At 44.2% G+C, this 26,473-nt stretch overlaps 4 protein-coding genes across 5 annotated transcripts; 3 read left to right on the top strand and 1 right to left on the bottom strand.

The window, feature by feature from the left end:
• Positions 1-560: 560 nt before the first annotated feature.
• LOC115683808 (probable GTP-binding protein OBGM, mitochondrial) lies at positions 561-4,261 on the bottom strand. 2 transcript variants are annotated; one of them, XM_056310234.1, is made up of 6 exons: positions 3,933-4,261; positions 3,255-3,514; positions 2,460-2,568; positions 2,197-2,279; positions 2,018-2,080; positions 561-1,910 (listed from the first exon to the last, which is right to left on the bottom strand). In XM_056310234.1, exons 2-6 carry the CDS (start codon positions 3,387-3,389, stop codon positions 774-776), a joined length of 1,527 nt encoding a protein of 508 aa, XP_056166209.1. In that variant the 5' UTR covers positions 3,390-3,514; positions 3,933-4,261; the 3' UTR covers positions 561-773. The 2 variants fall into 2 exon arrangements, with proteins under 2 accessions (XP_056166209.1, XP_030464284.2); XM_030608424.2 differs by lacking the exon at positions 3,933-4,261 and having other exon boundaries at positions 3,255-3,588.
• A 1,999-nt stretch (positions 4,262-6,260) lies between these two features.
• Positions 6,261-8,028, top strand: LOC115683815 (fasciclin-like arabinogalactan protein 4). The gene has a single exon (XM_030608430.2). The coding sequence runs from the start codon at positions 6,275-6,277 to the stop codon at positions 7,793-7,795; it is 1,521 nt and encodes a 506-aa protein (XP_030464290.2). The 5' UTR covers positions 6,261-6,274; the 3' UTR covers positions 7,796-8,028.
• Positions 8,029-14,188: 6,160 nt separating this feature from the next.
• Positions 14,189-17,737, top strand: LOC115683813 (probable protein phosphatase 2C 23). Its single transcript, XM_030608429.2, has 4 exons — positions 14,189-16,157; positions 16,270-16,383; positions 17,058-17,322; positions 17,421-17,737. Exons 1-4 carry the CDS (start codon positions 14,487-14,489, stop codon positions 17,534-17,536), a joined length of 2,166 nt encoding a protein of 721 aa, XP_030464289.2. The 5' UTR covers positions 14,189-14,486; the 3' UTR covers positions 17,537-17,737.
• A 5,990-nt stretch (positions 17,738-23,727) lies between these two features.
• Positions 23,728-25,858, top strand: LOC115683829 (epsin-3). The gene is made up of 4 exons (XM_030608459.2): positions 23,728-24,260; positions 24,368-24,493; positions 24,615-24,776; positions 25,066-25,858. The coding sequence occupies exons 1-4, from the start codon at positions 24,124-24,126 to the stop codon at positions 25,631-25,633; spliced, it is 993 nt and encodes a 330-aa protein (XP_030464319.2). The 5' UTR covers positions 23,728-24,123; the 3' UTR covers positions 25,634-25,858.
• Positions 25,859-26,473: the final 615 nt, after the last annotated feature.

Raw genomic sequence — 26,473 nt, 5'->3', positions numbered from 1 at the left:
TGACAATTTCTTGCAAGATTTGGCCGCTGTATTTCGGGGAACTAGTCCAAACTTTCCCGATTATGATATACCAGATGATTTTGTCTTCGAATTTGATGGGTAATGACGTATGAATCGTGCCAATCTGTATGTTAATCAGGAGAGCGATGTATCCTTTCAACATTTCTTTAGAGCCCCCTCGCAAGATTGTTTCTACTTCCGTATTCCGACTTTTAAACAAAAACTCCCACGTAATCTCCCACGTAAACTCAGGTTATAAAATAAATTTCGCGAGCGTGCGATATTAAAGTTCGGATTGAGAGGTGGACTTTTTTTTTTGGTCATAGATGGAGAGGTGGACTTTGAGAGGGTCGTTTTCGGTTCGTGCATCTTCGATCGAAGTGTTGGGCTTACCATTTCACGTGGAGACCTCGCAATGCCGTAGAACTCGCTGGAGTCGTCTCCATTTTCCAGTTTCTTTATATGCAGAGGCATGAAGCATGCCTTCTACAATAGCTGATACATAACTAATGGCAAACGCAAACTTCTCCTATTTTCATGAATAATAATGACTTTGACTATTGGCAGATCGGCGACGGGTGAAGCTTTGTCATTTATGATACATCTCTATATGTGTTCACAGAAGAATAGAAGTATGAAAGGCGCTAAAAGTTATATTCCTTATCTGAGGACTAAGCTCGAAATAAATATTTGGAAAAGTGTCTCCTATTGTAAGGAAAATTGTGCTTTGGAGAAGCCTAGAACAATAGATAACCACGCCGGTTTACAGCAACCTACTCAAGCATAATATCATGCATGTTGAGTCGGTTTGATGCTTCACCACTCACAAGCATCCTAAGGCCATCTTTCAGTTCTTCTACTCCTTCCTCCAGGACAGCGCAGACGGGATAGATAGGGACACCTTGCACCCTCCTTTTCAGTTCCTCGTACACTTCCTCCGCCCCTGCTTCGTCAATCTTGTTTGCCACTATCAAGGAGGGGCGAGAAGACAATCCCTCCTGATGGTGCTCGAGCTCTAACATCAAATCCCTCAGCTGTTCCCATGGTGGAATTCCTACTCTACCATCCAACCCAGCAGCCAAATCCAATACAAAAGCCAGAACCTTTGTACGCTCTATGTGGCGCAAGAATGAATGCCCAAGTCCCCGATTCTCGTGCGCGCCCTTTATGAGTCCTGGAATATCGGCCACCTTTATTGACAAGTCGTTGTAGCTCAGATTTCCTAAACTAGGCCGGAGCGTTGTGAATGCATAATGGCCAATTCTTGGTTTAGCTCTTGATATGGCTCCCAAAAGAGTACTCTTACCAGCATTCGGCATCCCAACAAGGCCCACGTCAGCAATACTCTTGAGCTCTAATATGAGGATGGCCTCAGAACCAGGCAAACCAAGATTTAATGAGCATTCTTTGGGGTCAAGATCGGTGGCACCATCCCTATGTGACTCGTGTGTTAGGTTGGACTTTCGGGGGATTTTAGAAGTAGAAACATTACCCAGTCCACCTGCTCCTCCACAAGCAACGACTATTCGCTCACCCCGCTTTTTCAGTTCTGCGATGTTGTACTTTATTTGCTCCTCTTCCACCGTGTCCTCTTCCATGATGTTCCCTGAAGAACTAGAATCAGCAAGTTGACATTCAGCATCAGTCACTGCACCTTGAGCAGATTGTTTTAAGTTTTGCCTCTTTTCTAAAGCTGCGGTAGGATAAGAGGTTCCAACAGAAGTGTGCGCCAATTCATCTTCTTTTGCTCCACTCTGATCATCTAAAGCAGGTCGGCTATTAGATTCAGATGGAACATCAAGTGAACCCGGAAGCTCCCATGGATCTAATTCTGTAGAACACTTTTCAACCGTGCCGGGAATCCCCCCCTCCACCAGATGAATGACAGTGCCTAGAGGTACATAGACAACCTAGGAAACAAAAGAGCTGCTCATACTCGCATGTCCTCATTTAACAAAATGTACAGAGGAAAGGAAATTAAGTGATCTTTTGGTCAAAGAGATGATAAAGGTTAAACCTTATCTTTTCCCCGGGTACCTATCATGTTTTTTGAGGATCCTTGGCCCCCTCTACCTCCATGCTGCATGTAGCAATAGGAATATCACTAAAATTTCCCGGAGCTGTGTATGAAATATATGTTCCCTAAAATTCAAAGAACTTCACAGGAAATAGTAAGTAGAAGCAAGAGCCACAAACTGCATGGTGCTGCACACTTCTGAAGTCCCAAATTGCACGAGAGCATTCTAGAATGACATCACCACCTCTTCCACCATTCCCTCCTGCAGTTCAATATATAAAAAACAAAAGCTGTGACAAAGCGAATTCCCGAAGTCGCCAACCTAATTTTGCATCTCTCATCATGCGTGCATTCCTTGATGATCAAAAGAATGCATGGGATCCATAAACATGACAAGGGATGACAACGACGATTATAGACATCCTATGGAATGGAGACATACCATCAGGTTGGCCTCGAGAATCACGTCGACTGCGACGAATACTAGAACAACCATTGCCACCATCACCTCCCTTAGCAAAGAGCTTAATCCTGTCTCTCATTTTCCTTTCCTACAGAAAAAGAATGCCATGATTGTTGAGGCTAGGCAAATCACATGAATTTGTGCAATAAGATTCCTTACACTCATTTCGAAACCCGAATGCAGTTTGCAGTATATGAAATTTCTGCTGCTCAAGCAAGCTTTCTAGTCGAATATTGAACTACTTTACGTTAGTCGGAATTCTCCTATCCAATTATCAAAACATGTTATAATATTCATATCATCTGCTAACAACCTCTTGTTCAAACAGCTGATAGAACCAATGCTCCCAAGCCTCTCCAGACAAAGATAATTCTACACCAGCCAACTAAATGTCTTATGATGATTTGTCCTTCCTGAAAAGTATATAGCCCACATAGCCCCAACAGACTGCCAACCCAGTTTTAGAACCACAGCCACGGAAAAGTCTTTTAGAAAGATGGTTTTCGGATCCAGAGCAGCTGAATCCTTCAGCTTCCGACAAGAGAATCGTTAGGTTTTTATAATTGAATCTCACTGGGAGAAAATTCAAATTTGAAATCTACATGCACACATCAGTGTAGCTGTGTATTTAAGAAAGGCTTACAAGATGGAAAAATATAGAATTTACCCCTATCCATTGTCAAGTCACTAACTTACACGACTTTATCAAGTTTTTCCACCCCTAAATGACATATTCGAGTGAATTGGAGAAAGAGAAAGGGAGGGAAAGGGTACCTGCAAAGGAGCAAGCTTAGACTTCTTGTGAGGAGAGTCTGAATAAGAGGACAAAGATAACAATAGCCATGGTGCCTCTGAGGTTGTCCTCAACCCTTCCAGGTGCCACAAGAGTTTTGCACGGCGTGCCCACATGATGTCTCTTATGCTTATCTCTTATCTTGGGGAATTTTCCGACATAACAAGTCGTATCTATCCTCTTAATTTTTGTTTTCCCAACATCTGGAAGGCAGCTTTATTAAATCATACATCTCCCTGAGCTGCTGTGAGATCTGCATTAAAAGTTTGGTTGTGTAACTTTTGTTGAGAGTAGGAAAAATTGACGCAGGAAAATCATCACCAGAGTCTTCAAACCAGTAAACTAATGGAAGTTTGTGCCCGCGTTCTAGGGAAAAAACAAAGGACTAGCAATTTGACAGGGAAAGGAAATTCTTATGACAAAACTTCATCATAACCAATTTGAATGCGACACAAAGCGAAATTTCAGACCCTATTGCATGTGCTATACGGATTCTCGGGAACCCCTAACATGATGCAAATGAGAGTGAAAGGCATTACATAGACAAGCAACGTGGAACAAAAAACTATGTGTCTTTGGAGCAATTCATCGAGCACCGTGAATACAGTCATGATCGAGAGAAGGTGATAAACCAACAGAGAAGCATTTCGGTGGCAAACGAAATATACGTTCTTTCTTCTTCGGCTCCGGTCCAGCCTTGTGTCTACGACGTGTTTGACATACGAGATTTCTTCAAAGACGCTTGTTGATGCCGACCGACTAATATAGCATGTTCGGGTCGCAGAATGGAATAAGGTTGGATGGACTAGACCATCTACTGCACGGGAACAAGAACATAACAGAGTAGGAACTACAATAAATTAGCCACGGCATAGTTGGTTCGCAAAAACAGACCGACGTCCCTACCGTGTTGCTTTCCTCCATTTACCCAAACGAGATGTCAAATGATCTACGGATAGCATCCCGTGGACCTACGACACCCCCATGGATCGCTATGGCATTTGTGCTGAAACTTTAATCAAACACATGGTGGGCGGGGATATTTCCCTACGCGCGAAGCTTTTTTCTTGCCGCACTAATCACCGCCAAAGAACCACCGTAGCAGCATTTTTGACCGCGAAAAAGTCGCATAACAAACCCAATGGATCTCATGGCCCAAGAAGAAGAAGAGAAAAGAACCAGAGGATCTCAATAACAACAGTCAAAACATGAGCAGCGAAACCAGAAGCTTGCCTTCGGCGGCGGAGGGCGACGGTGGAGATTGAGCGGGTGACACTGACAGGGTTGAGCACTGCCGGGCTTCAAGTGGGAGTGGAGGAGGCTCGTGGAAGGTCGGAGACGTCCATTCTAGATGACTGGCTTTGCCTCGGTTCTATATGTTTGGCACTTTGAAACCTGCTAGGCTTTGAGGACATTGGTTCAATAGGAAAAATTTTTGACTCAGAATTTCATCCAATATCGTATATGAAGTGTTCATTTAAAAATCAAATCGTAGCGATTTATATTCCAAATATATGGAATGAGGAGCTCGTTCGATAAAAATCGAGCTTGGAATTTTTGAAACATGGAACCAATTGCAGAGTAGTAGAATATGTGTGGAGACTACTCGCTGAAATAAGTTCCGATCGATTTTCAGGTTCAACCTACCTAATCACTTTAATTTGCTACGTCGCCTTAGTCTAGTCCTCGGACCCAATGGCGCCATACCAATCCCATCCAGCATAGCCAAACCATCGTTCTTTTTATTTGCGAATTACAACATCGTCATATTATCAACTTTAGCAGCAACAATCGTTTATATGGATTATAGATTAGTATTTCGTCATCTTTGTAAAATTTTGGCCGAGTTGGTCTTGGGCAAAACAAAACTAGAATGATAAACAAATGGGCCGAAACAGGTCAAGCGGGGCCCCATATGCCCATCCTGGATCGAAAGGCGAAGCAACTCGACAGCAGGTCATTTGGCCTTGTTAGACGACGAAGTACATACATGTGCCAAGTCGTAGTTGGGAGTTTTTTCCTACTACTTCTCACCGCAATTTGTAGCTTCCGCATCCCATTGGATTGTTTTTTAGACAAAATAAATGGTCATGAAAGCACGGTTGATTAGGGCGTTTCGGGCTCAACCACTGGAGGTCAATATGTTCGAATCTCACCAACTGCCCGTAAAATGTTCAGGATCGGGTTCACTTGTATAGACCAAGCGCTCGGACTTAATTGATTCATGGGACTTACAAGAGGGTTCATGAACCTCTAGGTAGCCCGATTTCCATGCCGTGCCCTGGCATTCGATAAATATGAAGTAACATTAAGGATGCTTTTGTATAATGAAGTGTCTGCTTACGAGATGCGAGCAATAGAGTGTGGTAAGAAATAAAAGAGGTTGAAATAATCACGTGAAGAATGTTGTTCGATTGCGAAGTGCGGCGAACGACAAAATGCCAAATATTTTCGCAAAAGCTTTTTGGGTGAGTAAAAGCAGAGAAACGCCTTCCTCTCTTAACAGCAGCGTAGTCGCATAAATAAATCTTAATATTGTAATTGTAATCATAGCATACTTTTTCCCAAGTACAATAAGATACAAAAAAGCGCCATGTACAAATATAAATGGATAGCTCATGGCTATAAAATAAACTAAATAGGTAAGGACGGAGACATTAGGGAGAGCTAAGCTTTGAGATATCGCACTAACAGTAAGGTCGAGTTGCCTAATCGAGGTAACTTAAACTCAGTAAGCCAATGTCTCTCAGCGTAAACAATTGCCAAATCTAGATACGATTATGCCCAAGTATATCCATGTTTTAGCTCGAGTCTCGTGCAGCGGTAAAGACAGTTCCAGATGGACTTCATCTGAAGTTCGGATCTCAGGTCGGAAAATTCCGACCGCGCCGCCGGAGCACGGCGTGTGTGATCCAACCTCCGGGAGCGCGAGTGGGGGGGGGGGGGCGGGGGGGAGGAGCATCCCCCCCGGCGGAGCGAGCGAGCGAGCGAGCGAGCATCAATGCGCATGGACATCAGCTGGCATCACGATCATCATCATGCTCCACCCATCAAGCGAAAACACCATCACATTCCCCTCAACATCATCATCATAACCATCATCATCAGTACCATCACTCACGCCCTTCGCCCTCTATCTTCACTTCTCAGTCACACAGACACGGAGTCACGCTGCACTCTTCACCCACCCACACCGCTGTCGCAAGCGCACTCTCTGCCTCTCCTTCCTCGCAGAGAGCCGTCGCCGCCGCCGCCGCCCCCCGCCATGGCCGTACAGACCTCCTCCATTCCCAAAATTACCCCCGCGGCCCTGCTCTACGTGCTCCTCCTGACCCTCCCCGCGACCCCCGCGGCCTCCGTCAACATCACCGCCCTCCTCTCCCCGTTCCCGGAGCTCTCCGCCTTCACCGCCCTCCTCTCCACCACCATCGCCTCGGATCTGGCCCAGCGCTCCGCCGTCACCGTCCTCGCCGTCCCCAACGCCTACCTCGCCTCCTCCGACCTCACGCGCCACCTCTCCCCGACCTCCCTCGCCGACGTCCTCCGCTACCACGTGCTCCTCCAGTTCCTCTCCTCCGACGACCTCCACCAGATCCCCCCCTCCGGGACCCTCTTCACCACCCTCTTCCAGACCACCGGGCGCGCCACCAGCAACTTCGGCTCCGTCAATATCACGCGCGACCCCTCCACCGGCGCCGTCTCCGTCCACTCCCCGGCCCCTTACTCCCCCTCCAACGCCACCCTCCTCCAGCCCGTCAAGACCGTCCCTTACAACCTCTCCATCTTCACCGTCAATGCCCTCCTCCTCCCTTACGGCTCCGACCTCATGGCCTCCGAGACTCGCCCTCCGCTGGGCCTCAACATCACCAAAGCCCTAATCGACGGCCACAACTTCAACGTCGCCGCCTCGATGCTCGCCGCCTCCGGCGTCGTCGAGGAATTCGAGGCCGACGAGGGCGGCGCCGGGATCACCCTCTTCGTCCCCACCGACAGTGCCTTCGCCGAATTGCCTTCGAGCCAGAGCTTGCAGTCCCTGCCCGCGGATAAGAAGGCCGTGGTCCTCAAGTTTCACGTCTTGCATTCTTACTACCCTCTCGGCTCTCTGGAATCGATCGTGAATCCGTTGCAACCCACATTGGCAACGGAGGACATGGGAGCCGGGAGCTACACCCTCAATATCTCCCGGGTCAATGGATCGGTCGCAATCGATACAGGGATTGTTCAGGCCTCGGTGACGCAGACCGTCTTCGACGAGAATCCGGTGGCGATTTTCGGCGTCTCCAAGGTCCTATTGCCTAGGGAGATCTTCGGGAAGAATCCGTCGGTGAGTTCGAAGTCCGGCGGGGCGATCATGAGTGCGGCTCCGCCGCCCGACATCACGCTCTCGCCCGAGAATTCCCCCGGGGGTTTCGACGGGCTGCCGCCGGTATCCAGGGAAGAGATGCGGTCGGGGAGCCCCGTCGCCGGCCTGCAGAGACCGATGCTGGTTGTGTGTTGTATAGTAGTGTACTTAGCAGTGTGAGAGATTAAACCCCATTTTTTGCTCATTCTTATCTATAATTTTTTTCTTGCTACGCCTGTTAATTATTGTCGATTTGATCGAATTTTTTTTTTTTCGTTTTTGCTTTCTTCTTACACGGTGGATTGAATTCGGCTTGCGAAAGCTGACGATTTTTTCTTCTCTGCTGGAGAAAAGGAGAAGTGAAATTTGTGTTAAAATGTTGGAATAAGGAGCACCAATTTTGGTTCCTGCGATCTGCATTCTCTTGTTGGACTGATACTACCTGTTATAACAGTCACTTCTAGTGCCCAAATTGAGAAGAAATCAAAAGGGTCCTGAGATCTGCAATCCTTTCCCCTTCTTTAACTGAGCTCGAGATCTCTTTGTTGTTTCCCTTTTGTTTCTCCCTTTCTTCTGCTGTGTTTTCTCTGCAGAAACTGGAGAGAAAAGCCTCGGGGCTTTTTTCACACCCAGATGAACCCAGAAGCTCCTCCTCCAGCAGCTGGAATCGTGATGGAGAAGGAAGTTGAAGTGATCACGTGAAGTCTTCGTGGATAAAAGAGCAGATTGGATGTGGAGATACAAGTTAGTACTGCCATTTGCCTCTTTCTTTGGGTAAAGAAACAGAGCCCATCACTCCTTATCCTTTCCCCGCAACCCCCCTCCCCTCCCCTTCCCCTCCCCTTAAAGACCTGCACTTTGCAACGCCCGTGCGTTCATGGAGCCACACATTTTCTTTCTTTCTCTGTTTGGTTGGCTGATGAGAAAATGCGAGAAAATTCTTTCTTCTATTGTCCCGATATGTTCTTCTGATCGGCCCCATCGAGTGGGAAAAACAATTGGACCATGCAATGCAAGCAGAGGATAATCCTCAGCTCAATTGCTTGGATACTAAATATCTATCTGAACTGGAGAAGATAAGGTCATGAAGTTACTGGTTTATGTTAAGTTCGTGTAGAGTACTACTACAGTGCTTCTCGAGGAAGATAAAATGTACGATCTTATTGTATCAAGAAGTGTCAAAATGTATATCTAGTTCTTGCGTTCAGATTGTGCTGGCTCTCGTTGGAGAAGATTGTGACCCTAAGTTTGTTCTGGCGCCATGTACTTCATGTTTTGCTTCTCGGGGTGAGTCACACTAGTCATTCGCGTAGCTGGAAAATCGAATAGAATATGAAGATGTTAGAAAACAATCTGTGGTGGGTCTTTAGATGGTCCTTTAGATTTATTTCTTTACATTCACGGCAGCAAATTATACTTACATATATATTCTGTTCCTGAAAAGGAAAATTGAGTTTTAAATTCTCGTAGTAGATACGTTTCTCGCTCTATTTCAGATCTTGCCATGTCTATGGATGAAGACATCTCGATTAGATTTAGAAGCAAGCATGCATGCAGATCGGATTTAGAAGCATGCATGCATACATGCATGCCCGCATGCATACGAAAGCGCTTTTCATTTTTATTTTTTCGATGTGGGAATATAAAAAAATAATTCTAATTAATTATAAAAGGGGGAGGTAATTATTGTAATAATCTTGACAAAGAAGGGAGGATCGGATTTGAAAACGGGGGTTGCAAATCCTCCTCCCCGATTTGATGACATGGGCCCGATCTGATTGAAGGGGTCAAGACCTCGCCAAAAGGGGAGGACAAAAAGAGACAGCTAATGACCCTACAGAGTCGGACGGTTGGTGATGCGGTGGAGCTCGGAGGCCCATCTTCTCCGCCGTCGGATCTCCTTCTGCCTAGGACAAAGGGAGGTGACCCTTGGGGGAGGGTTAATAATCTCTTATAGCGCAACCTAGCTTAGGGTAAAAAAGCCCGATCGGGGGAGGATGATGCTCGCTCGGCGTGTGATGATGTCATTATTCTTACAATTATTTCAGGCCCGTGTCTAATGTAATTGTTCCCTCGTACCTAGTTTAATGAAATTAGCCCCAAAAGAATAGGTGGGTCCCATCTCTAGGGTCTCTCCTGTTTTTTTGGGTACGGCCACGAGATAATATAATTTAGGCCAAAAAGCCTGATTTGCGATGACGTCATCCTAATCACCGATGTGCCCTGGCCGCTTGGCGAGGCGCGTTGATTGAACGACACGTGATTTCTCGAGAATTTATTGTATGCTAATACTTTCATGTAGCGACCCTAAGCTCATATAGTTCCGTTCGCAACCTAACGCGGCCCAGCCCAATATTATGTGGCCCACGATGATGTGATTCATGGGCCTTTGTGGCCCGCGTTCTCTCTCTCTCTCTCTCTCTCTCTCTTGCTGAATATCTCCATTCAAATTTTCGTTTTCGTTTTGCTTTATTAGATGGAGCATTGGAACTCGATGACTCCGCAGAAGCGTCCGAACCCGCAACCCCGATCCATACAAGTGCGCCTCTTCGATCGGGGAACTCTCGTTCATATGTATGTCCGTTTACGGTTTGCCATGAAGATGCTATCCAAATGATTTTGTTCATTGGTCCCCCCCCCCCAATCGTGGACCGAATTCAATCAATTCAGCCGCAACCAAGTTTTCGAGAAACAGGTTGCCCGGTCAAGCAAGCAATGAGAACCACTCTAGCCGATTCCAGAAGTAGAGAGCGGTTTGACCGAGCAAAGGAGAACCGATGGGACGAGCTTCTTTAGCTGGACAACGTCCACACAGTTCGACCAAGATGGGTGCGGAATTCAAAGCCCCAGATCAAATGGAGAAAACGCGAGATCGCACGATGCATGTGTTGACCGTGAAAATCAGTGTCAATGGATTGGACTTTTGGGGCGGGCTCAAACGTAAACGCAAGCCAGGGTCGACACACTTGAGTCCAGCAAAAACAGCTCCCTCGCCATCGTCGGAAAGCAAGACCCCATTTTTGCCCACACCCTTTTCAATCTGAACTTCGAGAGAGAGAAAGAGAGAGAAAGCGAGTTGGTTTCTTGCTTTCCTTTTTTCAAAGCTAGATTCATTTTTAAGTCAAAGCTGCACATATGCAGTAGAGGATTTCGGTTGTCGTGTGGATGATGGCCAGTTGACAAATTTACCATGAAGAAGATGGTGTGGTGCTGGTGGCTGCAATTAGTCCGAGTCAAACGCTCTGAAATCGCGTGCATGCTCAATGGCTGACATTCTATTCCCAGGTAAAGACGGCGTTCGTTGGGTAACATCGGTTTGCCACGGCAAAGTTCAGCGTCCCACCGCCCTTCCTTTTCCTTTATTCGTTGTCTTGCATCTCAAGCTTCATTTGGGGGGAAAAGTTCCTCGACTTAATCTAATCTGTTCTCATAAGATGTGAATCCGAACGCGGATGCTAATTAGAGATCCGAAACGTGGGACCTCAGCCTCGTTTTTGTCTCGTATTTTGGCCTATCTTTCCAAGTGGATGGAAAAAAATGATTAATCTTTTGCCAATCTATCGTCTGTACTACACTGAGCGGAATCACGGGTACGTGTTCTTGTACTTAAGCCTCGCCAGCAGCTTTATAAATGACTAGTGAGTACACGGACCGATTCTTTTTCAGCTTTTCCCCTTTCTTTCTTTTTTTTTGTCTTGGTCGAAACAGCTTTTTTCCTTTCACTTGTTGATTCTCAAATGATATTCATATGCTTTTATCTAAGTTTTAGTAACGTGAACAGCAATAGTGATGGTGAGGTGGACCGCATTACAAGTCAACCAAGGCATGTAGTGCCAGCGAAGCCACAGGTCCATCGGGTAATTGTGAAAAAAGCCCACTAAGATGTCCAAAATGGATGGATGGGAGACGAGCTGACGACTTTACCTTCTTCTAATCTCGCAACCATATCTTTAATAGATAAAAAAACATGTTATCGAGTCAACAACAACAAAAAGGAAAAGAGAAGGAACCGATGAAGGAAATCCCCAGAAGTCACTTTTATATATGCATGTCAAGCCTTAAAATTTAGATTGAATTTCATATATATAATAGCAGCGTAGACTGTAGAGTAAAAAAATAAACCGTAACGATAAGTTATCGACTTTTAAATTACCGGCAACGATGGGGATCGATCCCCTTCATTTCTCCTATTGGCTTGTGATCTCGCGATGGTTCTTCAAACGAAGCTTATCATGCTCTTTGGCAAAACGCATTTAATTAAGTGGGATTAAGTTATTAAGAGGGGGGGGGGGGGTGATTAAAAGAAGACAAGAGGGGCAATGAGGAGTGCGAGGTGGGTCAAGCCAAAAAAATAAGTGGAGGGCATGGACAAGGTGGCCGAGCAAGGTTTCTCCACTTGCCTTATTAAATGATGGTAGCTTTGAATTGTCCAAATTGGCTTGTATAATTATTGTGCGAGTGGAAATTTGAGCTCCTCTTTGGTATTTGTTTATTCCAACTTTAAGGAAATCTTTCAGGGCCCTCGAATATGAATATTCATTGTTTTTTCGACTACAAACGTTGGGTGCGAATTTTGCTAATGCACATTGGTGGTGTCGGGCATCATCGATGCGTGCCTTAAAAAGAAAATATTTTACCCCGGTCTCACGGGTTACGCCACCTGAGGCTTCGAGCTCTTCCCATGTGTCCGGGTAGCCTCGTCGACGTGTGTCGGGTTTGGCCTTGTTTATGTGTTTTTCGAAAATGCCGTGGAAGGGAAGATAAAGTTTGCTTGCTTGATCAAGAAAGGGGACAAGGTGAAACAAGGTAATCACTAGAAAGGCACCCCACTTGGCATGCAAAAACATCTCTACTTAAAATGTAAAAAAAAGGAGGAGAAAGAAAGGAAGAACGAAACAGATGAAAAAAAAAAAAGAAAAAAAAAGAGAGGAGAAATGAGGTAATCTGTACCGCTCATGTTTTTATTATCAATTTCCTCGAATTTAATTTGTTACGTAACAAAAGTACGACGACAAATAAATCTATACTTTTACACCTCGGATCTCAAACTTTTTTCCTTTTTTTCTCATACATATATTCATTTGGGACCCGTGGACAAATGTGTTACATGTTGCAATAATAAAATTTGAAACTTTTCCATCGTATAACAGCCTCTCTAAAAGGAAATTCAAATCTCGAGGTTTTATCTTTCCACATGCACAACTTCTCAATGCGACACATCTTTACCGATAACTCATTTTCATATCAAGTAATCCAAATCCTCGCTGATCTGGCAAATGACAATGCATTTTTCTAATAAGAATGAAAAGCCCAAGCGCTCTTTGAATCGATCTGACTTCCAAAGGATGGGTGAATTGCATTAGCTCGTTTGGTACGCGTTTATAGGCGGCTGACTTTCTTTGCATGCCAAAGAGCGGGGGGAGGGAGGCCATTCCGTTCAGGCCATTCCCATCTATCAATTTTTGCACATTCCCTTAAAAGGCGGTCAACCGAATCCTAGTCAACTTTAATGGCCCGCCTCTAAATAGTCAGGTTCACCTAAAACCCCTCGCACTGTAGTAAATGCCAATAGAGTGTAAATGAGAAATCTGCAGCCACCCCCCCCCCCCCCCCCCACCTCCACTAACCTCATTAAATAAATTTCAAATATTATTTCTAATTTAAATATTAAAAACGTTAAAAAAAAAAAGGAAAAAGAAAAAACTGCCCAATAAGTACAAACCCAAAGAAATTGATTTCATTTGACGAGAGAGACACAGAGAGAAAGTCAAGGCCAAATTTGAGTGCTCCGGGAAACCTCGAGTTGACAATGCGGGGGGGAAGCGGGTCCCAGGAGGGCAATGGGCGACCGCCACGTGTCGGTCAACCTCGTCCTCCATCGCTCCTCCGCAAGATCCAACGGCGATTGTGGCACGCTTTTCCAAGCGGCCTTATTAATGGTGGGGGGAGCTTCGATATTTGACTTTTCGAGGTTCTACCCAGAATTTATTGACTTCCCCACCATCCCCCATCGGTCCTTTATCCACGGCCCACGCGCCACTCGCGGCGCGTGCGATACCAACCTCTTGCTTTCGCTTCGAAAAAGAGCAGGACTTTCTATGTCTAGCCTTCATTCAAATCTCGGGATCACCGTAACGTAAAACTTCTAAAAGATATTCGTATTGTTTGTGAAAGACGAAGATGCAATGGCAATTGCGAGTACAAAGCGTGCAAGCAACGGCATATTCAAATAAGGAACGCATCTGTAGAACCTACTTCACAGCTGTGCGCGTGTGAGATTGCTTCTTAACCGAACACCGAGGGCAAGGACATTCTATTTCTAAATCCATGCGCGACGCGCGCGTGAGGTTCACTCACGCGAAAGGGCGTTTTTTCGCATTCTGCTCGCTGAAGTTCCTTAATCTCTCCAACCCGCGAGTTTACTTAAACCCGTAACCTTAGTCAACGCCCCACCCACAAAGGCACAAAACGCATTTCTTTTTCGAAATAACACGACCACCACCTTAAAATAAAAATAAAAAACAGAGAAAATTCAAAACACGAAATTGCTTTTCTTTCGGAGAGGTTCCCTAATTTCAAAACCCCCCCTATCCTAAAGTCAACGCCTCTCTCTCTATCTCTTCCTCCCTACTTCGCCTCCTCCTCCTTCAGCTTCCGTTTCTCTATCAAACATTTTCCCTTCGAGCACGAATTATCATATCCTCCGTCGTCGTCCGCCGCCTTCGCTCGAGCTGAGAAGCGTCGGAGCGAACATCATTGAATCTCGGTCCTCCTCCTTCGTCGTCCGATTCTCATGTCGCCGAGCTCCTGATTCGTTGGTTCTTTCGATTTCTTTCGTTTTCTATTCTTTTTTTTTTTTTTGGGTTCCGATATGGGTAACGGGGTTGGCAAGCTCAGCGTCTGCTTCACGGGCGGCGGGGACTCCCGCCGGCGGCACGACGTGTCGTTCCTCGTGGCCGAGCCCCTCGACGAGGGGCTGGGCCACTCCTTCTGCTACGTCCGGCCGGACCAGACCCGGATATCTTCCTCCAAGGTCCATTCGGAGGAGGCGACCACGTTCCGCGCGATTTCCGGGGCCTCCGTGAGCGCCAACGCGTCGACGCCGCTCTCGACTTCGATCCTCGATCTCTATTCCTACGGGAGCATCGACAAGTCCTCGACTTTCGAGAGCTCCACGTCTTTCTCTTCAATCCCTCTCCAGCCCATTCCTCGGTGCTTCGTAAGTTCAGGTCCGCTATCGGGCAACTTCGATCGGGTCCCCGGGTCGGGTCCTCTGGAGAGGGGGTTCCTGTCGGGCCCGATCGAGCGAGGGTTCTTGTCCGGGCCGCTGGATCGGGGCATCTTCTCGGGTCCTCTGGAGAACGGAGGCTCCGATCAGTTCAAGAGGAGCTTCTCGCACGGGGTTTTTGCGTTCAGGAAGAAATCGAGAAAAGGGTCGCTGATTCGGGGGATGAGGAAGGCAATCTCGAAGACGATTTATCGCGGGCAGAACTCGCTCGTCGCTCCGATTAAGGCCTTGAAAGAGCCTGATTGGATGTTAGGAGTGGAGAAGCAGCATCAACAGCATCGCAATGAGAACTTGACGATCAGTAGTGTTAACTTGAGCAGTGAAGGGAGTTTAGAGGATTATGATTCTTTGGAGGGTCAGCAGAATGTTCAGTGGGCGCAAGGGAAAGCAGGGGAGGATCGGGTCCACGTCGTCGTCTCGGAGGAACACGGGTGGGTCTTTGTCGGGATCTATGATGGGTTTAACGGCCCCGATGCTCCCGATTTTCTGCTGTCCAATCTGTACCCTGCCATTCACAGGGAGCTCAGAGGATTGTTGTGGGATGATGATAACTATGATCTTAACCCTGTTCTGGCTCCTGAAGATTCTGGACCAGACACGAAGGAGTCACTTTCTAGGGATGAGTATGATCTGCCGAGGAATCGGAATGGAGAAGCGTGTTCTCCGTGCTTTGAGCAAGAGAACTATCCTTGCACAAGCATAGATGTGAAGTCTGATTGGTCGTCAAAGAGGAAGAAGAACTCGAATTCATGGAGCAAGCACAGGGGGCCGGGAAAGAAGTGGGAGGAAAATCAGAGGAGGTGGAAGTGCGAGTGGGACCGGGAGCGTTTAGAGCTCGATCGCAGGCTAAAGGAACAGTTGAGTCGATCGGGGTCGCACGATGGCAGATCGATCAACCACTCTGACATGTTGAAGGCGCTCTCTCAAGCTCTGAAGAAGACAGAGGAGGCCTTTTTGGATATTGCAGATAAGATGGTTGTGGAAAATCCCGAATTGTCACTGATGGGCTCTTGTGTACTTGTGACGTTGATGAAAGGGGAAGATGTTTATGTGATGAATGTGGGCGATAGCCGAGCAGTGTTAGCTCAAAAGGCGGAGCCGGACTATAGGATCGGCAAGGTCCAGCAAGACCTGGAAAAGATTAAGGAAGAAACTTTATATGACATCGAAGCTTCCAATTGGGACCAACCCAGTGGAATGCCCAGTTTGAGTGCAGTTCAGCTTAGTGTGGATCACAGCACGAATGTGGACGAGGTTGGTTTTCTTAACCATCGATTGGCTTCATGGACGATGGATCAGCTGACTAATTGTTAAAATTAACAATGTGTACTGTCTATTTACTTATTTTGCATGTTTTTCATTGCAGGAAGTTCAGAGAATAAAAAAGGAGCACCCTGATGATGCTTCTGCATTGGCGAATGACCGAGTTAAGGGCTCCTTGAAAGTCACTCGAGCTTTTGGTGCTGGCTTTCTCAAACAGGTGAGGATGGGCATTCATGACATTATTTGGCCTATTTTGCCACTAATTTCATCCACCCATTGAACATTCTAGGTTGTGGATACACTTTAGGATCTCCTATGAAAGAGTCCATGTATTGTCTACCATTTGATGGGTAATAAGAATAAATGCTGTAACTTGTTCTAGGATCAAGATCATAGAAATGGGGAAAGAAGAAGTGAGATGTCGAAGTAATTGGACTGAGAGAGAGAGAGATTATGCACTATGATGACTCTTGTTAGAAATAGTGACAACTAGAACAAGTGATATTCTTTCTTGTTTAGGACAGAGTTGTCTGTCGGATGTCCTCAAAGAATCTCCTTCTGGTGGTAAGGTGAGTCCTGATATAGAGGTTATGATCCATGTTGTGTCGAAGTATTACATGACGGTGAAAACTCAAAAGTAGCTATGATGAAGCCTAAATGACTCTTGCTAGCGATATACATATTCTTATCAAACTTATTGCTTTTATAACTACATTGTTTTTGTCGGATTCAAAGTATTTTAGGGCCAGGATATCTTAGATGAGGTCTTTCAGCCTATTATGCTCATCCAGTTGCTTTGCTCTTCGAAAATTCTTAGGGCATTCTGAGTTCAAATAAAAGCACCGATATCTATTTTTGTTTCTTACATGTGATTTTCTTCATGGCTTGCAGCCTAAATGGAATGATGCACTTCTGAAGATGTTCAGAATCGATTACGTAGGAAGCTCCCCATACATCAGTTGCTTACCGTCTCTCTACCACCATAAGTTAGGTCCCAAAGACAGGTTTCTGATATTGTCTTCCGATGGTCTCTATCAATACTTTACGAATGAAGAAGCCGTTTCCGAGGTTGAGCTTTTCATCGAGTTGCAACCTGAAGGAGACCCTGCTCAACATCTCATTGAGGAAGTGCTATTTCGTGCAGCAAAGAAAGCTGGTACGTGTTGACATAGCTAAAACAAAGGAAGAAGAAATTGTTTACTTTCATCCAGGATAACTGAATGATATTAACATTTGACTTTCGCTTTATTGCAGGCATCGAGTTTCATGATTTGCTTGAAATACCACAAGGAGATCGAAGGCGGTATCATGACGACATTTCCATCATAATTATTTCGTTAGAGGGAAGGATTTGGAGATCTTGTGTATAAAACAGAGCTGCATATAGGAAGATAGAGAGGCACGATCTACTAAAAAAGAGCCTGAGGCATCTCCTTTTTGTCGTTCCTTTTCCCGGGTCACATCTGTAAAACCAATTCAGATATGCCTGATCTAAATGAATTATTTGTGTATTCTTCTCCCTTCACAATACTAAGTCAAGAAAATAAACACATTTTACTCTTTTAAGTGTTCTTCGCCTCCTGTTTTCCTGCTGAGAAGTCCACTTACTGTGTGCACGTGTGGGTTTCGCCTGATGGCTTATGCTGATAAAAATCTTGCTTACTGGATAGTGCAAAATGCAAATTCACCAAAACATCAAAGTTCATATTTTGAAAAAGACCACTGGACCACCACATGAGTTCTCAGAGCCCGCTACGTGGCGAAAGGCAAGACCTTGTGATGAAGGCGGTACTCGGGACCCTCCTGGTTGATCTGGTAATAATTTCTCCTAACTGCTAACAACTTTGGAATTGATATAGTAAATGCAAATTGCAGTTGAGAAGAGGTAGATATGAGAGTCATCAGAGTATTAAAGGCCTGGTCTTCTGTTATTAAAAATCTCAGGCCAAGAAAACCAGTCAATGCTTTGCAACTCTCAGCCTGTCATGTCAGTTCCTTTGTTCACACGAAGGGACTAGTACCAAAAACCTTTTGTACAACTTTCAGTTTTGATGTTATATGTATAATGACTACACCTCGCCAGCTTCCGTTGAAGTCTGCACCTAGCCAACATCCATCAACATCGGGAAACGATATTTCACGATGCACAAAGTTAAAGAACCTCGAATGATATTTTCCAAGTTCAGATCGAGTGCATCTTAGTGGTCCTGTATGCTGGGCCCCAAGCTTTTGGAACTAGACAGTTGCGACTAGTCGTAAGCATTTCATGGTTCAGGTTTTGGCTTCTCGGTCGTGAAATATTCAAATGTTTCGTTAATTATGATCTATCGGTGCTCTAACACCAGTACTAACAGTAACAGGACCTTGCCTGAGATTGAAATTTGATCGCCAAACCCCATTTTAGAAGCGATTGTCGCGACCTAAAAAAAATCGGATTTTCCGATCTTAGGCTAATGGATTACTAGATCAATTAAATTAACTAATCTAGCTCGAGTTCTCCCAAACTCTACCAAATCGCAACTTAGGTCCAATTGTGAGCATGCAAATATTTTCAATTTTAAACTAAAGAAATTAACCTATTCTAGAGTAATATTTTTGGTATTTTTTTATCGAAATTCGAAATTAAAATCCAGTAAAAAAAAAAAAGATAACACTAAATCTTTCGAATTAAGTTTCGATCCAAGCTCGACGCATCGATCCTAAAATTCGAAATACCATATGGAAATAACTCTATCTAAAGCCCGATAGATAGATTTATTTTCACGTGTGGATTGCGGATTAGGAAATTTTCCTAATCGATCACATCTTGAAAAATTTAGATATCTTAAATATCTTGGATATATTCAAAAGATTTTGAAAATTCTAAATTCTATCCAAATTTGAAAAGTAATAGATATCCAAGATTTCAAAAAGGAAATAAAATCCTAATTGAAATAATGCTTATTATCCAAATATGCAAAATTAGATATCAATAAGCACAAATTAGGCAACCAAATCTATGCAATTAACCACTAAATGATGCGCCGAAATTTAGGTGTCAACATCGATTTCATTGCTTTAGCAAGTTAACGCTTCACACATTTGCTCCTACATTAGCAAGATGACATGGTTTTTCCACGCTTTATATTGCCAACCAAAAACTTGACAGACAAAAATATTTGTAAAACACAGTAACTGTAAGACGAAATGCAACTGATTTTCTGTTGCTCTTATATTTTGGCTGAGTGCAATTGAAGTTATTTCAATGAGGAAGGTGAGAAGGTCAACAGCGGGGGGAAAAACAGGTCGTAACTTCTTCATCTGTCCAGTTTGTGTGCATGACATTGGATCTTTCATCGCGAAAAATGAAGGCAAATTCAGGTACGCTCGGGAGTCAACACACTAAGACACTTCCTAATCGCGGATCGAGCGGGGCTCACCCGCGTGTCAATGGCGGGGGGAGGCCTATTTTATGTTAAATCTCTCTATCTGTTTCGATATGAAATGGAACGTTCAAAAGATAGGTGTCTAGTCGACTGCATAGATCGTGTATGGATCCCAAACAAATCCTATTTCACCTAACTTTTTAATGCGCTCAGGGCAATGGCAATCAGCTGTCACCGGTTATGTTAGGTTCTCCTCCATTTCTAATTTTCTGCGTAATTACTCCGCAGTTAACCCCAGGATGGCACCAAGAGATAGTGCTAATTGCTCTTCATTCTGTTCCAAATCCATAATCTCTTCCTCCGGTTACTGTATCTCTTCCAATAGTGTATTTCCTCTTCCTTATTTTTTGCGGGTACAAAGCAAGAAGAGAGCACACCATTAAATGGCTAACGGGGGCATAGCTGCTGAAATGAGGGCATAGTGACCCTAGCTTAAAGAAGCAATTAGTCATATGGAATTCAAAGGACGGATCGAAAAGAATACTCGAATTGGAATCTTTTAATGGGTTATCGCGTGTCACTAGCTAACATGGTGTCGGAATGTTATGATATCTCGTAAAATAGAACGGAAAGAGAGTGCGTGATCGATAATTACTAGGCCCGTCAAATAGGTGGGTCATGTTAGATTTGAGTTGTGTCGAAAATGATCCAATCCAAATTTATCAATTTAGTACAATATAAATTTAGTGACCCATACCCGACTGGTACCTATTTACTAAAATAATTCCATATTTAATCTAACCTATGAAAATTGGTATCAGCCTAGTTAACTCACCTTAAGCTCTTTATGTGGGTAAAATCGTTATTTCGACAATAAGATGCTAAAGAGTTGGTTTTCAACATCACATGGAATTTTCAATTTTTGTATTGGCTCACAATGAAGAATAAGAGAAAGTTAGTATCCGGTAGTGAATTTAAGAAATTACGACAACAAATAAAGTGGAGGAATTGAAGTTTTAATCAAATGGAATGTAAGATACCGAAGAAGATGATTTATGCCGACTATGGATTAGCACTGGGAAGAACTAAGATTAGAATATTACATAAAAATAAAAATGCCAAATGCAACCAAGGAAAGACATAGTCCAATAACTAGCACACGAAACTTACAATAAAAAAAATAATGGAGAAAAAACGAAGCCGTCTTGATATTTTTATTAAGGGTGTAGTCGGCCCCACCAAAACTTCTACGGACTTGGAAGAGTCTGGGGAGTCCACTGTTTTCTCATAGAGGGTGAAGAGAGAGACACAAAGATGGGTTGAATTTGGAAAACTGCGGACCCATTCAATACCCATATTTTCTTTTTTTGGTTTTGACATTCTAAATCCATTTATGATGACTCAATTCATCAAATATGAGTTTTTTAAAAATTACATCTGTGATCCATTTTGACATGTCTAGTAATTTCGTCACACGCCGTAGTCGGCAATGTGCATATCACAAACACTAACGAATTTTTCTTCCTCTCGTTATAGGGGACGGCCAGTCATTTTATGGAGGGGGGAACGTGAAGGAAAAAATCAATCTACAAAAGCACATGTGAGGTCTTCGCCTATGCCGGCTCCGACCTTGTCCGTTGCCCTTCGTACGACCAGACGCGGAAGCCGAGGGGGAAAATTCAATCTGATTGGTGTCGACATTTGCAGACATCCGACTTTTGCGAGAAATATTCCCCCGTATGTTTATGTCGTGCGAGCACGTGAAGGTATTTGTTCCCACGTCGCTGTGCGGTCGGCGAACCGACCACCTCGCATTTAAATAAGTATGTGACGATTAGATTATCATCGTGTGCTTTTCTTTTCTTTTCTTTTCTTGAAAGATGGTGGGTGCCGTTTACAAGGAAAGTCATGTACAGGGAGTGAGCGGTTTCAGAATCGGTTAAGGTTCCACCTGGAACATGCCCATCGGAACTGGTTCTCAAACTCTGGAACTTGGAACCTACTCCGTCATAAGTTCCAGGATCGTTTTTGAAGGTCTATTTAGGTTCCACAAGTATTCTTAATTGAACGATTGCAATGAATTATCACATTTAATGACCACTGCAACTTATATTTAAATATATGAAGAATATGAAACAATAATAAAGTAAAGTCTCAGTCATGGATATTGCTCGAAATGGAAGCCCAAACTATTGGTTCCGGATTACACACTCATCATCGGACACCATGGAATATCGTAGGATTGCGCGAAAATATAGAACAAAAAATGCACAAAGACTTATTCCAGGTTTTAGGTTCCTACCCGTTGGAACCGGTTCCCCAATTCTGGTTCTATCCCGTAACCATGCCACCACCCCTAATCATATACACATATCCATCTCGAAATATAACCTACATCGCTTAAATACTAAACCACAAAAGACATCATGTGGGTCTAATCCCTACCCGCTCGACAGGGTTTTAACCCTCGAACCGGAGCTTCCGTCGCGATTATCAGATCCACGGCCGCAACACTCGACGTACTTTGAAGGCTTAAAACTCCGCTTTTAGAGATTTTAGATGCGCACGATTATTTTGTCTTTGTCTTTTCTTTTTCTTTTCTTTAGCTCTTTCGATTAACCTTCAATCTTCTTTCCAAGCACTTTCGCACTTCACCAGAATCCTGCGCAATCCAGGTCAACCTGAAAGTCAGCGAAGACTTTCGTGCGGTTTTCAGAAAGTTCATCCTTCTTGGAAATTCTATAAATAATAAGTCACAGGAATATTTATCGCGTAAGCTTAGATAAGATTAATGGTTAAACTCGAGTCAAATCTCCCACTTTCTGGATCAAAGTTAAGTTAATAATCTCTTTAGATAAGCTGAATTAGTAATCGGATATGATGTTCCATCGTCGAAAGAAGGCCAACGTGCATAGTTAGCATCCTAAGGTGATAGCAGTACAGCAAGTATCCTGCATTCTCATTGGTCCAAGCGCTTGTTTTAGCATAACCATGGGCCTAATTACAAGGACCAAAGCCCAGAAAAAGCCATCGGGTTCTAGCGGGCTGATCCCTTTATTAATTGTGCAGGCTTGCGTTGAAAAACATCATTCGGTGATCCTTTGCTCCAAACGCTGCTGAATGCCAGAAGCGTTCAACATAACGACTTGTTCCAAATCACTAGAGAATGGCAAGAATTATGTTTCACGTTTTAGAAGCATCCCTTGCACCGAGGCCGATGGATGAACGAAAAACATGATGCACGTTAGAAAGTCCCAACCCAAAAGCTCGAAGTCGATAAGTGAATGGGGACCGCACGTATATGAAGAACATATAAATCCTAAAATCGAGCGACGTGAGATATTTCAATAATGCAAATGCTTGCCAACCCAAAATTATTTGGCTCTAATGCCACCTCGAATTTGAGTATATAGACGTTCGTCTTTAAATAAACTATCAGAGGGCGGTCAAAAAGATGTTTTGTATTTTAACATTAAGTAATGTCCTTGGGGAAATTGTTTAATCGGTATACGGACGATAAATCAATACTAAATTTTTTAATTTTGTCAATTTTATCCTAAACCTTTATATGAAATTTCAATATAGTCTTTGCGGCTTTTCGCCAGAAATCACCGATGCGGCAGTGTGCCACATAGAATGACCGGCGATATCTATGTTAGTGATTTTTGGCGAAAATTGACCGGAAGTACTGCATTCGGCCAAAGGTTTAGGATAAAATTGATAAAATTAAAAAGTTTAAGACTAAATTGGCATTCGTACAGCAAGTTTAGGACTAATCGAGTAATTTCACTGTATTGTCCTCAACCTCTTATATACCTTAGTTCCTTTCTCAATTTCATTTCTCCCGTGTCTTCCCAAACATGAGCGGACGCGAAGTGCAACCAATTGGTTCGAAGATCAGTCAGATATTTTTGGCTCCCTCATTTGGTACATTGCGTTAGGAGAGATCGCAGATCGGCTATCTAATACGAATCAAATCACGACGTCCATCTCTTCTCGCCGAGAAAAAAAACAGAAGCCGTCCACATATTAATCGAAAGATCCGTGAGGAATTACTTTCGCATGACACGACTTTCATATTTTAAGAAGCTTGCAATCGATAATCAAACTTAGAAAATCAACAAGTTTTATTTTGGGGGGCGGAGACTCACTCATGTTACCATTGTAAACCCACCATGGATTCGCTCGTTTTTTTGACTCGGTTTCCACTAGCCACCCAAGTTGGGGGAGACAGCAATGCAGAAAGCTCGAGTTCAAATTCAATTTCAAACCGAACAAAGCCTAAAACAAAGGCTATAAATACTTGAAATATAGATCAAGATGTTGACTTCATCTCCCTCAACAGCTTACATGTGGCGAGATCTACGCACGCCCCACTTTTCTCAATTGTGATTCCAACATTTGATCTCATCATCCAAGGACACCCTTCCAAAAAAATCACCACTTTGTGTCTCTCCCATAGTTGACAATTTCTACGTTGATGTCACTGGATTAGTTGTGCCTTTTCACTTTGCGTTAGGTACTGACTCCCATCTTCCAAAGTCTTGATCTGAAAATTCTCTAGTCCCTCGTCTTCTTCGATCCCAAGAGCAATGTCGATCTTGAGCAGAAGCAATGCAAACATGGGCAACCCTTTGTTCCACGAGTTCAAGAAGCAAGCCTCCTTCTTTTTGAAGGAGAAGATCAAGACCGCCAGATTGGTCCTCACGGATGTCACTCCGGCTCAGCTGTGAGTTTCTTTCCTCTTGTTTTCCCCATTTTTGGGTGCTTTGCGGACCCTTTTTCGGAGCTTGATCTCCCCTTATTTCTGCTATTGTTGGATTTTGATTTTCGAAGGTTGACCGAGGACGCTATCAATGGAAATTCATGGGGTTCGCCGGACACACGGACGCTGGGTAGAATCTCGAAGGCAGCTTTTGAAGTTGACGATTACTGGAGGATCGTGGATATATTGCACGACAGGTTTGCCTTTTTTCCTCTATTTCCATGTTCTTTGTCCCATGCAAAAGATCTTTAGATCCTCCCCATTAACGAGAATTACGAATTGACTTTTCGCTCTTGTGAAACTTGGGTTATGATTCAGCTTGTCCAGATCTGACAAAAAGAACTGGAGGATCTCCTATAACTCTCTGATTGTGCTCGAGCACTTATTGACCCATGGACCAGAGAGCGTGGCAGAGGAATTCCAGAGCGATAAAGACATCATCGCGCAAGCCGGGAGCTTCCAATATATTGATGAGAAGGGGTGCGTTTTCCATTTTGTGCATCCACTTTTGCCTCTCCTTTGCGAACCAAAAGGGAAAAATGACAATTTGGCAGGCTCAGAACGTGCAATAAGAACTAGAAAATACAAGGGAAGCTTACGGTAAAGCATAATGAAGACGCGAATTAGGCTTTTTTTTTAGGATGGGGTTCTTAATATCTGAGATGCGGATTGAGTTGAATTTGGTTTTTTTTTCTGTTGTTTTATTCCGAGATGAGCTCTTTTCTTCTTTTGATGGCATATGCCATAAGCTGTTTCCTTGAATGTGCAGATTCAACTGGGGTCTAGCAGTCCGAAAGAAATCGGAGAGAATACTGAAGCTCCTAGAGAAAGGGACTCTTCTCAAGGAGGAGAGGGAGCGAGCTCGGAAACTGACCCGGGGGATCCAAGGATTCGGAAGTTTCTGCCAGCGGGCTTGCTCGACGCAGAGCATCCTAGAAGATTTTTCGTTGAAACCCTATGGAAGATGCAATTCTCAGCCTGAAAACCAGGAGAACGAAGCCCCAGAGGGAGAGCTGACAAAGAATGCCGGAGCTTCAGAGCAAAACACCGACAAAGCAAGAGTATTTCCCGGTTCGGCCAAAGTAACAGAGAATTCGAGCTGTGATGATGCTTCGCTCGAGATTTACCGATCCGGGACAAGTTTCGAAGAGAACATGGAACCGAGCAAGGAAGCGGATGCGATGCAGAGACACAAATGGAACTGCATTAGGGAGTCTAGACCACTTCTGGATGGTAAGGGTGATTACTTCAACAGTGCGGTTGATGCAGAGGGTGATCACCCTTTCAATCACGCCGACCTCGAGTGCTCAGACTCCCTTATTCCCGTGAGAAACTGAACTGGGCAGGGGAAACTACTGAGATTTTGAGGAAATAGGCGTTGCAGTTTCGTACCTGTAGTGTCGCTAAATGAAGTGGGTTAAGGTTATGCATTTCTTGTCATCTAGAGTATTCGCTCGATGTCACCGCTAGTGTAAGCTTGTTCTGCTTTCGATAATGTAAGAAAACCAGTTGCTATGACTTCAACAGACATCTCTGATGAAATCTCTTCTTTAGCTTGTGAATATCCTTATGCTTTGTTGAAGAGATAATCATATTCCATCATTTAATCATAATAGGGTTATACACACACAGATATGCTTAACCCCTACTAAGACGTGAATTACTATTCTACCCTTATTATTAACAATACTTTTCAATACTCCCCTTCAAGTTGAGATGTAAATATCAAATAATCCCAACTTGTTACATAAGAAACTCACTCTATTCCCCCGTAAAGATTTAGTAAAAATGTCTGCGAGTTGATCCTTTGTCTGTATGTTTTGAAGAATAATGTAACGACCCGGTGCGATGAGGGCGGGGAGTGGTTGCTGGGGCCAGAGGGTCTGGACAAGGAGCGGCTCCTGGCAGGCTTCTAGGATGGTGAAGGGGGCAGGAATGAACCGAACTGTGCACCGAACATGGGGAGAGCGATCTTGAAATATATACGTAAAAACTGAAATTAACTCACGGAGGCGCTTTTTAACGTAATTGCAAGCTGTGCTTTGAAACTCCAAAGTTAAGCGAGCCCGGGCTAGCTCACTACCAGGATGGGCGACCTCCTGGGAAAGTGCCCGCTTGTACGCCAAAGGACAAAACCATGAGGATCAGTATGGGACGGGTTAAAACGGACAATACGT

This window comes from Syzygium oleosum, unplaced genomic scaffold (genome assembly GCF_021117445.2).
Source record: "Syzygium oleosum isolate NSW1041296 unplaced genomic scaffold, Sole_v2.1 Sole_v2.03, whole genome shotgun sequence".
Taxonomy (NCBI): Eukaryota; Viridiplantae; Streptophyta; class Magnoliopsida; order Myrtales; family Myrtaceae; genus Syzygium; species Syzygium oleosum.
This window is presented reverse-complemented; position numbering and strand designations above follow the sequence as displayed.